General features: G+C 31.2%; 1 protein-coding gene across 1 annotated transcript; it reads right to left on the bottom strand.

The window, feature by feature from the left end:
* Positions 1 to 456: 456 nt before the first annotated feature.
* On the bottom strand, positions 457 to 3625 carry LOC135957177 (uncharacterized). Its single transcript, XM_065507866.1, has 3 exons — positions 3452 to 3625; positions 2179 to 2351; positions 457 to 2124 (listed from the first exon to the last, which is right to left on the bottom strand). The coding sequence occupies exons 1-3, from the start codon at positions 3573 to 3575 to the stop codon at positions 1000 to 1002; spliced, it is 1422 nt and encodes a 473-aa protein (XP_065363938.1). The 5' UTR covers positions 3576 to 3625; the 3' UTR covers positions 457 to 999.
* Positions 3626 to 18865: the final 15240 nt, after the last annotated feature.

Here is an 18865-nt window from a genome sequence, read left to right as displayed (position 1 = left end):
TTTTAAATTGGCCAATTTTGGATAGGACTGGGGGGTGATATGTCCGCTTAATTGAGCCAAATTTTTCTTTGCACGCTTTTGCATTAAGTTATCTTTTCGGATCATATAAAAATTGTATATAGTCCCGAATCTACAAAAGAAAAAATATATGGGCTTTTTTGGGAAAAAACTTAAAAAATACGGCCCTTTTTACAAGTTCCAAATTTGAATGCATATAACTTTTTATAGAGAAGATATAAGTGCTAGCAACTTCCTTTTTTCAGGATGATTTTTTTAACAATGTTGGGGCGGGGGGTAAGACTGACCAATATCCAACTTTCGTTTATTAAGGGCCACCCTAACCGACACAAACCGAAACAACGTAAATCGAATCACTTTTTCCCATACATACATATATTTGTAAATTGCATAAATTGTTCACAAAACGTTTGAATTTGTTAATAAAAAAGCCATATATGTAGATTAATATCTTATTTTTCATTTATTCCAACAAATGTTAATATAAATAGGTAAACAAAAAAACGAAAACAAATGTCTTATATGGTAAATATAAATTTAACTATTTAACAGAATAAAATGGGAAATTCCCTTGTTACATCTAAGTTTAATCAAAGCCTTTAGTTTGCTTGACTTAGTTAGCACTAACTAAGTCAAGACCTAGACTGAAATGCGGCACGTTATATTTACAAAATGTATTTGGGTAAAATTTGTATCTGATAATTTTTAAAAATATTCACCTATAGTTAGTGCTAACTTTAACGAAGCAAACCGATATCATAACACAAATCGATGCGACTTAAAAAACTTAAAAAAGCGACTCGACAATATTAATTAGTTAAAGAATTTATTATTATTATTATATAGTAGCAAATTAATTGAGTGTGTACGTACACATACTCGTATTAAAATAGGCACAATTTGGACAGATATTTAGTAAGTACCTAATAGCTATAATAATAATACAAATTGAATGCAAAAAAAAAGAAAAAAGAAATGTATTTAATATAAATTTAAATGAAACAAATGTCGAAAACGATCTTGGGCTTCTTTTAAAGAGATTTTTCTCGTCTCTGGCATGGTGGTGCAGAGGAAGAGGAAGAAAACAACCATTATAATACCTTGAGCCAAAAGGGAGTCAAAAATACTACTGATGTATGGAACAAAAGTGACTATTATAATAATATGAATCAGTTGTTCAATAATTACACTAACGCCTATGAAATATGGCTTCACAACCAAGGGAAAAGCTTCACCCATGTAGATGGATGTAAAGGGAACAAATAGACCAGCAAAGAACTGTGTCAATAACGAAAGTGAAGTAACCACTGACATGTCATACGAATTGTACAAATTGGAGAAGTTGCTGAACATTGCACCGATGGCAATTATAAGCGCTCCTGTGATTACAATAAATATTAGAGATGGCAATTTGCGTCCCAAACCATCGACCAAGATGAGAGCTATAAATGCACCAAATATACGTAAACATGCAGCCACTATTGGTGGCCATGTAATGAAATTAGCCAACAAACTAAACTGTAGGGCTGTATTTAAAGGCAAAGAGAAGCAAAATGCCACCATCATGCTCCGGAAGAATATAATTTTCACTAATGGAAGAATACCGCGCTTAATACCCTCCATCAAAGTGTAATTCTCGTTTTCACGTACATAGTTTTTGTGTTCTTCCAATAAAACTGTTGTAGCTGATGTTACACCTTGGGGTCGCTGTAAACGACTTAAACAATCCAGGGCTGCGGCTTCGTCCCCTTTGCGTATGAAGAATATTGGTGACTCAATAAAATATAAAAGTGAAGCCATGGCTCCTACGGCGAATATAATATCGAATATACCATGCAGGCGATTTGCGGGAAAAGCCGTTGAGCCCCATTGAGAGGCATAAATAACTTGGATAGCTATTCCGAAGCAAACGCCGTACTGCTCTATAGCCAAACAGGATCCGCGATATGTATTGGCAGATATTTCACTTGCATGTATAAAGAACGGTATCGTTGCAAATCCCACTCCAATGCCATTCAAATAACGACCAGCTAACAAAGGTTCATATTCGTAAGGAGCACTTGTAAAAATGATGCCTTCTATCAATATTAGTAGCGACGAAAATGCCTAGAATAATAACAGTTAGAAAGTGGATATTAAGTGGATATTCTGCATACAAACCAGCATGAACTTTTTTGGAAATAAATTTGCAAGTGGTGCTGCTAAAATGGCGCCGATTATAACTCCAACAAACCAAGAGAATCGGAAATGCTCTAAGGATCCAAAAAAACTACCATGATTCCAACCAACCCCTTGAGCCATATTCATGCCAGCTGATAAAAAAATTAAACCACCTGCAAAATAAATAAATTTTTTATTTTATAAACCTATGTTTTTGATAGCACACAGTGTGCTACAAAGTTGTAGCTACAACATTTTAGAAGTGGTAACAAAAGTTTGGATGCTTCAACCGAAATTCTTATTTATCCACTGACTTTCTGTTGCTAGAACCGACATATTCTGAGTGTGCAACCGAATCATTCGATTGGCAACAAATTCGGTTGCTATTACGAATCTGTTTTCTCTGTGCAGAGATTCTAGGTCAATGTTCCATCAAAACATCTCAAATTGACAATGATTTGAAATTAAAATCCTTCTCAAATATCAAACGTTTGACAATGACTGTATTTGACGATAAATTCCTATCAAATACATACACATTTAAGAACTGCAGTTATAATGTATCCACTAGTAGGGTTTTATCAAACAACATACATATACATATGTATCAATATATAATTGATCGATGGTGTTTTTTTATTTGTAAAAAATATTTTTCATAAAAGGTGATTACTATTTTTATAGATAACATAGGAAATAAGTATGTGATACTTGTAATCAGAATTAATGTATCATTCTGTCTGAACTAAAAGAATTATAAAAATTTTTTAAATTTTGAGCAAAATAACTTATTTTAAGTTATTTAGCTTAATACTTAAGACTTGCTACAATTGTTACAATTGGTCAATTCACAAGGTCTCCTATAATATCATATTGTCATAATGACCTAATAGTTCACTACTCTGCGGCATACATAATACATGCATACATACATAATAACAACATTATCAAACCATTGTGAAATGTTAGGATATTATGACATGATAGGAGACCTTGTGAATTCACCAAATGTATAGTTATGTTTTAACTTACTGTTATACTTACCGTTTTCATACACAAATTATTATAACAGACATTATGCGGGTTAAACGATTTTATTTTTTGATTTTTAAATGGTTTATTTAAAAAATTTAATATTTTTCGGAACCGCTATTTAAAATAAAACAAAATAACACCAATACCATACACTTTAACCATTTATTAATATACATACATACATATGTATTTTATTGGGAATCCTCCGCTTTAACCCTACAATACCATTTGTACTTACCGGCAGCTACAGAATTTGATTGAGGCTGATTGCGCCATCTACTTGCAGAACGACTTGCTTGTGGCTGAGATGTCCCATATGATGCATATACCGCAATTGGTACACTGTTTGGTGGTTGTGACATTTTTCGGCTAGAAAAATGAATTTTATTCGTAACTCCGACAATAGAAACAATTGTTTTCGATATTATTTACGACCGACTTGCTGTTATCGAAGTACTTGTTTGACTGAAGTAAAAGAAAATTCTTTGCATTTAACATACCAATACATTATAAATACATACATACATGCAGATAGATAAATACTTAACGGTTTGATGAAATATTACTTTTACTGATTAGAGGACGATATCTATATTCATACTTATGTCCAATAGGGTGACCCCGTTTGTATAGAAGAAAAATAAGGTGACGATGATCCCAACCAAATTGAAAGTCCAGTTTCATTGAGGATACCATTTCTCAAAGTCCTGGCGACAGTATTTACCATTTTTAAGGTTTTATGATTTATTTTCATAATTGATTAAACGCTTATTGGCCAAGTTATTAGCGATTTTAGATATTGTGAGTTTTTATATAAAAAATCGTTTTTTGTCAGAAATATATGTAAGTGATCCCAGATCGAGTCCTTTTCTTGATTTTACGCTTATTGGCGATTTTAGATATTTTGAGTTTTTCTATAAAAAATCGATTTTTGGTCGGAAATATGAGTGATCACATATCGAGCTGCTTTTCTTGATTAAACGCTTATTGGCCAAGTTATTAGCGAATTTAGATATTGTGAGTTTTTATAAAAACAAATCGATTTTTGGCCAGAAATATGAGTGATCACAGATCGAGATCCTTTTCTTAATTAAACGCTTATTGGCCAAGTTATTATCGATTTTAGATATTGTGAGTTTTTATATAAGTAATCGAATTTTGGTCTGAAATATGATTTATCGCAGATCGATGTATTTAATAAGTGGGCGTATTAGTGGAAGTGGGCAATTTTTAGATATATCGAAAAAAAATTGGCGTGGCAAATTTTTCTTTCAGTAAAAACTTAAATTGGATTCTATGATCATTTAAACAAAATCGGTGTAGCCGTTTTCCGATTTTAAATAAATCGAAAAAAGTGGGCGTGGTAAATTTTTCATTCCGTAAAAACCTAAGTTGGGCTATGACTAACATTTTAAAAGAAAATCTGTCTAAATTGGTCCGGCCGTTCTCTACTGATGCAATTACCAACGAACGACATTTGATTTTTATTTATATAGATAAAGCATTAAAAGCGCCTTTCACATGATACCAATATTTGCGAGAAATAGGAACAAACATTTAGTTGGAAACATCCAAATATTTTATTGAGGCACCCTAATGTACAAACATACATATTGTACATTGTTTTGATATTGTTATCACAACTAATCATTTTTAAAAGATAGCAATAAAAAGATTTCGTAAATTAATTATCTGAAGGTGAATCCTAATTGTATGAATCACTGGAAAACACCAAAGGTTTCATAAATTAATAATCTATAGGTGAATCCCAAATGTATGAATCACTGGAAAACCCAATTCTTAAAGCAAACTTTAGTACATATCGTGTAGGCAAGAAAAAAAGCCTACATGCATACAGTGAAGCTCTAAATATTGTGTTTATGGCACATAAACAATGAACAATTATTATTACTTGTTAATTCAATGCCGACTAATTTAAAATAATCTAAACAAAAAACTTAACAAAAATTAGTTTTGTTGAAAAATGATTTTCCCGACTTGGGAACAATGGGCACACTAACTATGAAATTTCCTAAATCTTTATACATATTTATAAATATTGTTTGTATTTCATTTACATGATATATAGATGATAACATTTTATGTAAATCTCTAATCGGTCAAGCCCCACCATATAATACCCTACACTAAGTAGCAAAAACATTTTTCTTTTAAAATTTCAATAATTTATATTTTTGAGTGATTTTCGGAAGTGGGCTTTATATGGGGGCTATGACCAATTATGGACCGATCACCATGAAATTAGGTCGTGTGATTTATGTCTATATTAAAGTTAACTATGTTGAATTTTGTGTGTTTACCAAAATTTTTAAGCGATTTATGCACGTTAAAGTGATTTTCGGAAACGGGTCTATATGGGAGCTATGACTAATTGTGGACCGATCGTAACAAAATTTGGTGACATGAATTTTGTATATATAAAACTTATTTGGAGCGGAATTTGTGGAGATAGATATATTAATTAAACATTTATGACCGATAAATTTCGAGAGGACATTTGTATGGGGCTAGGTGAAATAATGCACCGATTTCAGCCAGTTTCAATAGGTTTCGTCCTTGGTCCGAAAAAATAATATGTACCAAATTTGATCGAAATATCTTCAAAATTGCGACCTGTACTCTGCGCACAAGGTTTACATGGACAGCCAGCCAGCTAACCAGACGGGCGGATGGACGGACATCGTTTAATCGACTCAGAAAGTGATTCTAAGTCGATCGGTATAGTTTAAGGAGGGTATAATGCACAAACGCATTATACCCTCCTCACTATGGTGGTAATTATTGAGGGTAATTATTACAACTTGCCGTTATAGTTAACTTTAAGGGCACCTTTTTCTGTTGCTTAAAGTTACCTTTAACTATAAAGGCAAGTTGTAATAATGGCCCTAAATGAGGATTAAAAATACAAATTTTAACTGTTGTACCTATTGCGGTTAAAGAAACATAATTCCAAGTACTTTTTGTAACAACTAAATCTGTTAAGTTTAAATACTAAGAAAATCTTTTAGATAAATCCAAATTACTTCTTTTTGTTAAAGTGAGATGTGTCTGTACTTCTGAAGAAGTCGTTGACAGTACAAGACATGTTTGTTATAAACTAGTGGCGTACAATATACATGGAAAATAAAAACAGCAAATTTAATACTAAAAAGTCGGTAGAATGTTTAATTTTTAATTATATTTACTTACATATAAAATGAAAAATTGTAGCATTAAATGTAGCGTTCATGGTTTAGTATTTTTTTTTTATAATACATTCTAACATATTATGTATCTTAAAAATTTAGCTTATACGTATGTTGTAGGGTTGTCAATTATTCGAGTTTTATTTTAGTCGAATATTATTCGATTATTTTTGTAATATATTTGAAACCAGAAACATTAAATAAGTTTTCGTCAACAATGAATAAAAATTAGAATTTAATATATTGATGTAAAAAGTAATAAATTAGATCATTTAATTGTATTTATAATGTGTCGTAAAATACATATTTTATGAAATAGTTGTAGATTGAAAGTCTTTATATTCCAAAGTATTTTTAATTGGAATTTTCCAACGAAACTCCCAAACGAAAAAATTAGAGTTTTTTTCAATTCCAATTTTCAATACTATCTAATTTAATTACGACAGAATTACAAACAGAAAAGTTATTTCCCTTTTCATGAATCCCAGAAATATTCCTTCATTTCAAGTGGTGATTGATTTTCTAGCTACATACATATATGTATTTTATGAATATATTCTATAAAATTGTTTGTATTAAAAGAGATCGTTTGATGCCCTACACCATCCATCCGTCTGTCTGGTTGGCTGGCTGTCAATGTAAACCTTGTGCGCAGAGTACAGGTCGCAATTTAGAAGATATTTCGATCAAATTTGGTACATTTCGGCCCAAGGACCAAGCCTGTTGAAACTGGCTGAAATCGGTCCATTATTTCATCTATTTATTTATTGTCACTTTTCAATACATATTTAAACATTTTTTTAATTAATTTTATAAAAAATCTTCTAACCCCCAGTAACACGAAGTCTGGTTATGTGTTAACTAATAGTTATACTGACAGTTTTCATATAAAAATAATTTCAACCGACAGTATAACTGTTAGTTAACGTTTAACCAGGTTTCGTGTTAATGGGGGTAAACATAAATTCAATAATTGTATTAAAAGTATCATCAAAAAAGTCTCCGTACAGTTAACCGTTTTAAGGCAAGCAATCCCATATTAATCTTAATTGAATTTAATATGTGGTAGGTCCTTCTTTCTGAGCAATTGCAGCATTTTAATGGCTGTGCATGGAATGGACCAGCTTTGTTGTTGTCAGGGAATCTATTTTATACCACTCTTCCATTATAACGGCATTTAGCTGATATTTACTCGTTATATTGTGCTGCCGAATCTTTCTTTCCAAGTGATCCCATAGATGCTCAATCGGGTTGAGATCAGGTGACTGAGCTGAGCGATTTAAGTGCTTATGAACATTATAAATAAGACATTCCTTTACTAATCTAGAGGTGTGTTTGGGATAGTTGTCTTGTTGGAAGCAATACAAACGTTCCAAGCCTAATTTTTCAGAACTTCGTTTTAAGTTTTCTTTTAATATATTAACGTATGCATATTTACCCATCGAGTTTTCAACAAAAATAAGATTTCCCACCCCAGATGAAGCCATACGTCAAATGCTTCGGATTCATTTCAGCATTTGGCTTTCTCCATAACATTTCTCTTCCATCAGAACCAAAAACATTCAATTTACTTTCATCGCTAAAAATAACTCGAACACAAAATAAAAAAAATCATTATCAATATACTCGATAGCGTAATCCAATCTCTTTTTCATGTTCACTTTTCGAACAAGGGGCTTCTTACGGCTTACTCGACCATTGTATCCATTTAGTTTAAGAGCGTTTCTTAAGTTTGGGGGTTTACCGTTAATTCATCACTAGTTTTCAAGTTTCCCGCAATACGTTAATTTTTGGATTACCTTCTACAAATCGTACAATTCTTCTCTCTAAGTGGTGGTCTATTTTTCTTGAACTCTTGAATAACATACTGAATGGAAGAGCGTGTTCTTTTTACAATATCCTTGATTTCGGTTAGATTTTTTCCTTCATTTTGCAAGTTAATAATAATTTTCTTTCTATCGATTAAAATTTGCTTATTTTTGGATTCCCTGACAACAACAAAGCTGGTCCATTCCATGCACAGCCATTAAAATGAAGCAATTGCTCAGAAAGAAGGACCTACCACATATTAAATTCAATTAAGATTAATATGGGATTGCTTGCCTTAAAACGGTTAACTGTACGGAGACTTTTTTGGTGATACTTTTCGTACAATTATTGAATTTATGTAAATTTATATGATTTTAATTTTTAATTTTTGATTTTATTTTTTTATGTTGATTTCTAGTTTATAAGATTTTTTATAAAATGAATTAAAAAAAGTTTTAAATATGTATTGAAAAGTGACCATAAATTGCTAGTTTATATTATGAGTATGTCTGTACGGAGACTTAATTGATTCAGTGTAAATCACACGACCTAATTTCATGGTGATCGGTACATAATTGGTCATTGGCCCCCATATAAGGCCCAATTCCGAAAATCACTCAAAAATATAAATTAAAGAAAAATGTTTTTGCTCTTTTACTTAGTGTAGGGTATTATCTTGTTTTTTTATATTATTGTATTTTAATGTGCCTATAATGATTGACATTTTTCAGTTCAATGATCCAAACTTCATACATATTCCAGCTTTATTTCGTGTGTGTCACATGTATGTACAATGTATTCATATACTGTTGCAGTATTTAAAGTGGCTTCAACTGAACGAATGAATGAATGAATGATGTTTTGTCATCAAGTTTACATTAAGCGGATAAAATACAAATACTAAATATCTATCTATCTATATATCTATGTATTTATGTACATTTGTTTGTATATGATTATTAATGTTTACATATGTTTGTATATAAAATAAACATAAATAAATAATAGTACATACATATGTACAGTAACGAACAAGAAAATAGCAGTACCACTAGGAATTTTTTTTGAAACGGCGAGCAACGTGATGACGGTCACCCTGTAAATTTTTTGTGATGTAATCTTTTTGTAAAAATAATGATAACTTCGGAAATAAAGGCTCTTATATATGACAATATGTATTTATACCCTTCAGCTTCGTGAGAAGGGTATATATAAGTTTGTCATTCCGTTTGTAATTTCTACATTTTTCATTTCCGACCCTATAAAGTATATATATTCTGGATCCTTATAGATAGCGGAGTCGATTAAGCCATGTCCGTCTGTCTGTCTGTCTGTCCGTCTGTCTGTCTGTCTGTCTGTTGAAATCAATTTTCTGAAGGCCCCAGATATCTCCGGGATCCAAATCTTCAACAATTCTGTCAGACATACTTTCGAGAATTTTGCTATTTAAAATCAGCAAAATCCGTCCATAAATAACGGAGATATGAGCAAAAATCCGAGACAACCTCTGAAAATTTCATCAAAAAACACAATGTATTGCATGCTTTGACAAAAAAACAACAAAACGTATGGTTGGATGTGCAAGCTATGCGTATTTTGTTTTTTTTTGTGTTTTGTTTCTTTTGGCGTTGTTGTTGTTTTTTATACAACTAACCGTTTGTTTGGTTGTGTGGATGTGCAAGCTTTGCGTATTTTGTTTTTTTTTGTGTTTTGTTTCTTTTGGCGTTGTTGTTCTTTTTATACAATTAAACGTATGTTTGGTTGTGTGTTGGATTTTTTGACAAAAAATCAACAAATCGTATGTTTGAATGTGCATGCTTTGCGTATTTTGTTTTTCTTTTGTGTTTTGTTTCTTTTGGCGTTGTTGTTGTTTTTTATACAATTAAACGTATGTTTGGATGTGTGTTGGTTTCATTGCCTTGCGTATTTTGTTTTTGTTTTTTCTTTTGGTGTTCTGTTTCGTTTGGCGTTGTTGTTGTTTTTTGTGTTCTTGATAAATTTAGGATGCTGTACGCTGAAAGTGGGCAATGTACATACATATATACTAATTATAAAAAATAATAATGCATCCACAACAAAGGTGAAGGGTATATAAGATTCGGCATAGCCGAATATAGCACTCTTACTTGTTATACCCTTCAGCTTCGTGAGAAGGGTATATATAAGTTTGTCATTCCGTTTGTAATTTCTACATTTTTCATTTCCGACCCTATAAAGTATATATATTCTGGATCCTTATAGATAGCGGAGTCGATTAAGCCATGTCCGTCTGTCTGTCTGTCTGTCCGTCTGTCTGTCTGTCTGTCTGTTGAAATCAATTTTCTGAAGGCCCCAGATATCTCCGGGATCCAAATCTTCAACAATTCTGTCAGACATACTTTCGAGAATTTTGCTATTTAAAATCAGCAAAATCCGTCCATAAATAACGGAGATATGAGCAAAAATCCGAGACAACCTCTGAAAATTTCATCAAAAAACACAATGTATTGCATGCTTTGACAAAAAAACAACAAAACGTATGGTTGGATGTGCAAGCTATGCGTATTTTGTTTTTTTTTGTGTTTTGTTTCTTTTGGCGTTGTTGTTGTTTTTTATACAACTAACCGTTTGTTTGGTTGTGTGGATGTGCAAGCTTTGCGTATTTTGTTTTTTTTTGTGTTTTGTTTCTTTTGGCGTTGTTGTTCTTTTTATACAATTAAACGTATGTTTGGTTGTGTGTTGGATTTTTTGACAAAAAATCAACAAATCGTATGTTTGAATGTGCATGCTTTGCGTATTTTGTTTTTCTTTTGTGTTTTGTTTCTTTTGGCGTTGTTGTTGTTTTTTATACAATTAAACGTATGTTTGGATGTGTGTTGGTTTCATTGCCTTGCGTATTTTGTTTTTGTTTTTTCTTTTGGTGTTCTGTTTCGTTTGGCGTTGTTGTTGTTTTTTGTGTTCTTGATAAATTTAGGATGCTGTACGCTGAAAGTGGGCAATGTACATACATATATACTAATTATAAAAAATAATAATGCATCCACAACAAAGGTGAAGGGTATATAAGATTCGGCATAGCCGAATATAGCACTCTTACTTGTTTTTTATTAACATTGAAATAGCAGTGCCGGATTATTGAATTCATTTTTTTTTTAATTTTTTTTTTTAAAGAAGTCAAATATTTTTTAAGATTAAAGTACAATTTAGTTAAATATGCTGAATTTAACATTAAAAATAGTTCTTTTTTATATAATTCCTGTTTTAGTGGGTCGCGCAATACATTGCACCATTGCTTAGGGAAAATTAATTTTAAAGTTAAAAAATATGGAAAATCTTTTCCACATATTCAACTTTATATCGAACGCTATTGAATAGAAATAAAAAATAGGGACTGCAAACGGAAAACTGCACCTCAGGACGATAGAAATATCGTCAGAATCATCAAATGCAATCCATTTAATCTGTCAAGCAAATAAAAACGGAATGAAATTTAGAAGTTATTGGTATGACAGTAAGGCGATGATTTCTAGATGCAAACTTCACAGAACGAAGTCCAAGGAAAAAGCCACTATTAACAAAAATACATAGTTGTACTCGTATGGAGTACGCTGAATGCCGACTGGTTTGCAAGGAAATATCGCAATATTTTGTGAACTGGCTGGTCTTAACTGGTTTTATTTGGAAGTTCAGGCTGTAGTCAATATATTCGACGTCCATCCTCTTCTGTATGCCTTCGTGATTCTGTGAAAAAAGCTAAAATATTTCAAAATTTTGTGGCACTGCTATTATCTTGTTCGCAATTGTATGTATGTATAAAAACAACGATAATACTATTCGTGTGAATGCAATCATGCATGTTCATCTACATATTTCTATTTTTTTTAATTTTTAATCATCATTATCCCATCAACACAACTATAGAAAAAAAATTGTTTCTTTGACGGAATCTATAATCTTTGGTAGACTGATTACGGGTTATGTATTAATTTTTTTTTCACTTTTAAGTGCAAAATGTGTATTTATCACAAATTTTTGTTCTTTAATATCTAACATGTTTTTATGTGTGTTTTTTTTAAATTTGATAATTTTGTGATGAGAAGATCCATGTCAATGCGGACCGCAGTCGAATTTACCATCTCTGATTTTAATGAAATTTACCACATACATAACATATCCAATATGTTTCTCATATCAGTGACTTTTTCAATGGACACTCATTCCGATGTAAAAAATATCGCGATTTGAAAATTGAAAAATTTGTTAAAATTGTCTAAAATTACACCGTCCGACAAATAGAGAAACAATTCGTTAGACATGAACCGGATAATATACGTCTGAAACTATTAATTTAATGGAAAAAAACTGTGTTTTCAGTTTTTTATTTCGTGATCCTGTGTCCTTTTTTAAGGACTTCAAAGTTTCAAAGAAGCACATTTTTCCAAAAAATATTTAAAAGTACTCCTGCTATTCCAACAATGACAAATTGTAGAAGAGTTGTAAAATATTTTGTATTAGCCGTCCGTCCGTCCATCCATGTAAACCTTGGAATCAAACTACAGGTCGCAGGTTTAAAGATAATTCGGCACAAACCTTTATATTGCCCCAAGGACAAAGGCTGTTGAATTTGGTTAGAATCAGCCCATTATTTATCCTAGCCCCCATACAATTGGCCTATTTGAAAATAGTTAAGCTGTCATAAATATCTTAATTATAAACATATTCAATTCAAACCAAATTCAGCACATAGCTCCCATATATGCAACATTCTCGAAAATGTATCCAAACAAAATTCAACACAAATATGTTTCATATGTATATTCGCAATTCATCCCACCAAATTTTGTGACGATTGGTCCATAATTAGTCATAGCTCCCATATAAGGCCCACTACCGAAAATGTGTGTATTCAAATAAGTTTCATATCAAAAGAAAACTCTTTATTATCATATACCCGGTGTAGGGTATCATAAGGTCGGACTTGCCCGACTATACCATTTTACTTGTTTATTAAAAAGTCTTCTTCGTTGCTTTTCACAACGGATTTTGTTATATTTTTTCGAATGAAATCTATATAAATAATAATCAAATGTCGTACGTTGATAATTGCATCAGTTCATAACGGCCGGACCGATTTAGACAAATTTTTTTTTTTAAAATGTTGGCCATAGTCCAACTTAGGTCTTTTTTTTTTAAAATTGCATAGTAATCCAATTTAAGTTTTTACTGAAAGAAAAATTGACCACGCCAATTTTTTCCCGATATGTATATCCAAAATCGCAGGACGCCTGGACCGATTTGGCAATTTTGGCAATTAATGTTCGCAATAGTCAGCAAAAGTTTTTACAGAAATAAAATTTGTCCACGTCCACTTATTAAATACATCTGCAAAATACATCGATCTGTGATCACTCATATTTCAGACCAAAATTCGATTACTTATATAAAAACTCACAATATCTTAAATTATTAATAATTGGCCAATAAGCGTTTAATCAAGAAAAGGAGCTCGATCTGTGATCACTCATATTTCTGAACAAAAATCGATTTATTATATAAAAACTCAAAATATCTAAATTCCTTAAAACTTGGCCAATAAGCGTTTAATCAAGCAAAGGAGTTCGATCTGTTGTCACTCATATTTCTGAACAAAAATCGATTTTTTATATAAAAACTCAAAATATCTAAATTCGCTAATAAATTGGCCAATAAGCGTTTAATCAATAAAAGGAGCTCGATCCGTGATCACTCATATTTCAGCCCATAATTCGATTACTTATATAAAAACTCAAAATATGTACATTGATTTATTCTGTTGTTGCAAGACTTATGTTTTTGACTTAGGTTTATTCTATGACCATAATATTCATTGTACATATTTTTAAATCAAATGTAAATCAAACATAATCCAAACCTAAATAGCAGGTTTCTGTCCGTTTTGATATGGATTCTCCGTGATGTTAATCATATTTTATAAAATCCAATTAAATTTGACAAAAATGTATTCGCATTATGATAATGCCGAAATATTAACACATTTCACATACATATGGCTGAAATCCAAAAATTTTAACACAACTATGTAACTAAAGTTTCCTAGGAAACCCCAATTTCTATTGGGACTAGGGTTTTTATCCCGGGAATTCCCTGTACAAATTTACCGGGATTTTTAGTCGGGATCCCGAGAATTAAAAACTGACGAAAATACAAAGAAAACAAATTATAACTCTTATTTTTTTCACAAAAAATCGTGAAATATTTTTTTTTATAGTTTTTTACGTGTTTTTTACGGCAATAATATACCACTTATTATTATTATTATTATTAATTATTTGGGGTTTTTCGTATGAAAATTTAAAAAGAGAATTCATTATTTATAGAATTTATTTCTTATTGAATCATTTCTTCAAATTTCTTCTTCAAATCCATAGCAGAATAGCTTCAAAAATATATTAAATGATTAAATTTTTCTTCAATTCAAATCTATTACAAAAATTCTTAAGACATTTTTTTCAATTAAATTTGTAAATGATAAAAACAAAACTGAATCAAGAAAAAAAATGTTAACTCAATTTGAATTAAAAAAAAATTTAATCATTCAAAGTTTGAACAAATTCTGTTATTAATTAACTTCAAAATTAATTCAGTTTAAACAAAGGCTTTTGAATGAATCTAAAAAATTAAATATTAGGAATGGATTTATGAAATGAAAGGATGACATTTTTTTAATTATGGATTAAGATTTTAGTGAATTAAGCTCAAATTGTATTAATTAATTCGAAGCTCTGATATATAACAATTATAACACTAAGTTTTTATATGAAATTTGGCTACAATGTTCGTAACTTACAGTTTCATTATATATTTCGGGAATAGCCGGGTACCCGGGAATGTAGAAAAAAATTTCCAGATTTTCGGGAATCAAAAAAGGCCGGGAAATTAAAAACCCTAATTGGGACATATATGTCCCACTGAATGTTCACAGAGCCCTAATGTTTAAGTTTTTTACTTTAAATGATTCAAACATGTCGTATTTAGTTATTTAGAAGTTTAAGTACAGTTATCACACAAAAGTAGAATCATAGAGACTCATCAGCCTATTGCCTAATATATCAAAGCTATTTGAGAAGATACTTATGAACAAATTGTATCCGATGTTAACTGAAAACAATTGTATTCCGAATCATCAATTTGGATTTAGAAGAAAACACATTACTATCGAACAAACCCATAGACTTGTAAATATGGTGAGAAAAGCGTTTGAAGAAAATAAATAATGTTCTGCACTCTTCATCGACATCTATCAAGCGTTTGATAAGGTATGGCATGCTGGATTAATATACAAATTGAGTAAAAATTTACCCACAAACACACATAAGCTGTTGGAAAGCTATTTAACTGGTCGAACATTTAAGGTTAAAGAGGCAAACTTTTTAAGTACTGCACAACCCATTGAAGCTGGAGTCCCCCAAGGCAGTATCCTGGGCCCTTTTTTATATTTGATATATTCGTCTGATATGCCAACTAACAATCGCACTCATACATCAACATTTGCTGATGATACTGCTATTCTGCATTCATCAAAACCCTCAAGAAGCGTCTCGTTACTTACAAAACCTCATATTTGAATTAGAAAAATGGTTAAAACAATGGAAAACAAGTAAGAAAGTATGGTCGGTCAAGCCCGACCATATAATACCCTACACTAAGTAAAAGAGCAAAAACATTTATTTTTCTTTAAAAATTTCAATAATTTATATTTTTGAGTGATTTTCGGAAGTGGACCTTATATGGGGGCTATGACCAATTATGGACCGATCACCATGAAATTAGGTCGTGTGATTTATGTCTATATGAAAGTTTACTATGTTGAATTTTGTGAGTGTACCAACATTTTTAAGCGATTAAGCGGATTAAGCGGAAGAGGGTCTATATGGGAGCTATGACTAATTATGGACCGATCGTAACAAAATTTGGTGATATGAATTTTGTATATATAAAACTTATTTAAAGCGCAATTTGTGGAGATATATTTATAAATTAAACATTTATGATAGATAAAGTCCAATTTCGGAAGGACATTTGTATGGGGGCTAGGTGAAATAATGGACCGATTTCAGCCAGTTTCAATAGGCTTGATCGTTGGGCCGAAAAAATAATATGTACCAAATTTGATCGACATATCTTCAAAATTACGACCTGTACTCTGCGCACAAGGTTTACATGGACAGCCAGCCAGCCAGGCGATCAGACGGACGGACGGACAGACATCGTTTAATCGACTCAGAAAGTGATTCTAAGTCGATCGGTATACTTTAAGGTGGGTGGTGTAGGGTATAATTAAAGTCAACGAGCAAAAATGTACACAAATAACATTTACATTGCGTAGAGAATCATGCCCCCCTATTCATATCAATAACCAAACAATAATTCAACAATCGGAAGTGAAATACCTCGGTATACATCTCGATCGTCGCCTTACATGGAAAAGACATATAGATGCAAAGTTGACTCAAATGAAATTGAAATCAATTCAAATTAATTGGCTTATTGGCAGAAACTCTACGCTTAGTTTAGATTGTAAACTTCTACTTTATAACATGATCATAAAACCGATATGGTGTTATGGCATACAGTTATGGGGCACGGCCTCAGCGTCAAATGTAGAAAAGATACAAAGACGCCAAAACAAGTTTCTCAGAATGATCACAGTTGCCTCCTGGTATATCAAAAACGCGAATATACACAAAGGTCTAAACGTGCCCATTGTAAAAACTGAAATCTTGAAAAATGTACAAAAATATTTTAAAAAAAATTGAAGTTCACCCAAACCCGCTGGCCCGCAACATATTAGATAACCGTGGCCACACTCGATTAAGAAGGAGGGACACAGCAGACCTAATCTGGAAGGAAGAATGCCAATTTAACCAAAACAACCATGAATACAAAATTTTTTCGTCCGGCACTGGCTAATTAAATAATAATTATGAGATATAAGATTTGAACCACTTACTGTTAGGTCATTAAATAATGAAGCTACAATAAATAAATGATGATAAAAAAAGTACAGTTATTGAAAAACACTTGTTGTTTAGTCAAAATTAAAAATTTTATTTTAAGCTAAAATTACGAAAACTGTCCGATTTTGATGTAGCAAGTATTTGAGAAGATTCCGCTGAAGATAACTTTTCATCTGGGAGTGGAGACGAATTTTGAAAGAATAAATAAAAAACCATAGAGAATTATACATAGAGACGAGATACTACATTAAGTCAAACAAAAATAACACAAAACATATGTCTGATATAATAACAAAATACATTGACTATTTTGTTGTTGCGACAGTTAGGTTTTTGACAACAGATTTAGGTTTTTGACAATAAGATAAAAGACGAAATGCGCTAGACAGGATTTGATTTTAGACCTATGGTTTCTTGGGGAAAATTTCTTAGAAATGCGTTTCTGCTATACGATTTTTCTTGAAAAAAATCGACCCACCCTAATGCACATACTTTATTGTTATTTCTTCTTATATACTGTACCCATGCAAGTATTTTATGCGTTTTGGTGTCTAATAAAAATTATTGCTAAATAAAAAATTTTCTTTCAATTGTAAAAACATAATTATGTACGTTTCTTTCTTATAATTTTCGGGATTTTAGATTTCCCGAAAATCCCGAAACCCCGGGTCGGGGTTCTCTAATTAGGATATTATAACAATATGACATAAGAAAACGCGTATAACGTTTTTTACCTTGTTAAATAGATAAAAGATACGATTTATTTAAGAAATTAAAAAAAGGCTAAATTCTTTGAAAAAAAATTGCTAAAAAGGGCTAAAAATGTCTAAAATTTGTTAATTAAAAAACCCATACATTTTATATCAAAAACGACTTAGAATTTTATATTTGGCTGTACCGAATGGACAAACAAAAATTTATGAATATAATATATTATGAATTTGTGCCGTTTTCGATTTTTCATGAGTTTTTTTAAAACAAATAATTTGCTATTTTCACTAAAAAATATATTTTTCGCTTCAATATGTTATTATAACTCCGAAACTACTGAGCCGATTAAAAAGCAAAATATAAACGGATTAAAGGTTATGTAAATAAAAAAAATGTCTAAGTTTATTTTAAACTAACCGTTTTTGAGTCATAATTAATTATGTGGAGAAACGTATAAAAAATTCACATTTTTTGTACTACTGAAACCACAATACATGTTTGTTGTATATCCTTCATGTCAAGTGTCCTTTAAACATTCTCAATTATGCCTTGTTTGTGTACAACATCTAATATGTATGATATTAATGATGATGCAACGATCTAATGCACGGTGATCTCACAATACATTTGGGCTTGGTCAACTATTGTTTGTTGTCTCTTGATTTAAAATTTTTATTGCATCGTTACAAAAATAAACAAGTGTTGTTTGTGTTTTTTTTTTTTTTTTAAATGAAAGTTTAACATTTGTAAATGGTGCAACCACAATTGTACATAAAACATAAACAAATAAAAAAGAAAACACGTTGACTTTCATAGTAAAAACCATAAACGTTTTTAGTGTTGTACTTTCATACGAGTAAACAAAATATGTTCACTACTCACTTCTCACTCCGACATTCGTCGTTCATCATTTTGGTTTGCAACATTTTA

This window comes from Calliphora vicina, chromosome 4 (assembly GCF_958450345.1).
Source record: "Calliphora vicina chromosome 4, idCalVici1.1, whole genome shotgun sequence".
Taxonomy (NCBI): Eukaryota; Metazoa; Arthropoda; class Insecta; order Diptera; family Calliphoridae; genus Calliphora; species Calliphora vicina.
The sequence above is the reverse complement of the archived record's forward strand: the minus strand, read 5'-3'. Positions and strand labels throughout refer to the sequence as shown.

Bases quoted from the DNA above. Each gene is read 5' to 3' on its own strand.
- LOC135957177 (XM_065507866.1), bottom strand. From the start codon at position 3,575: ATGTCACAACCACCAAACAGTGTACCAATTGCGGTATATGCATCATAT. The intron at 2,352-3,451 runs GTAAGTACAAAT...TTTATTTTGCAG, and splicing joins ATCAAATTCTGTAGCTGCCG to GTGGTTTAATTTTTTTATCA. The intron at 2,125-2,178 runs GTTTGTATGCAG...TTATTATTCTAG, and splicing joins TTCCAAAAAAGTTCATGCTG to GCATTTTCGTCGCTACTAAT.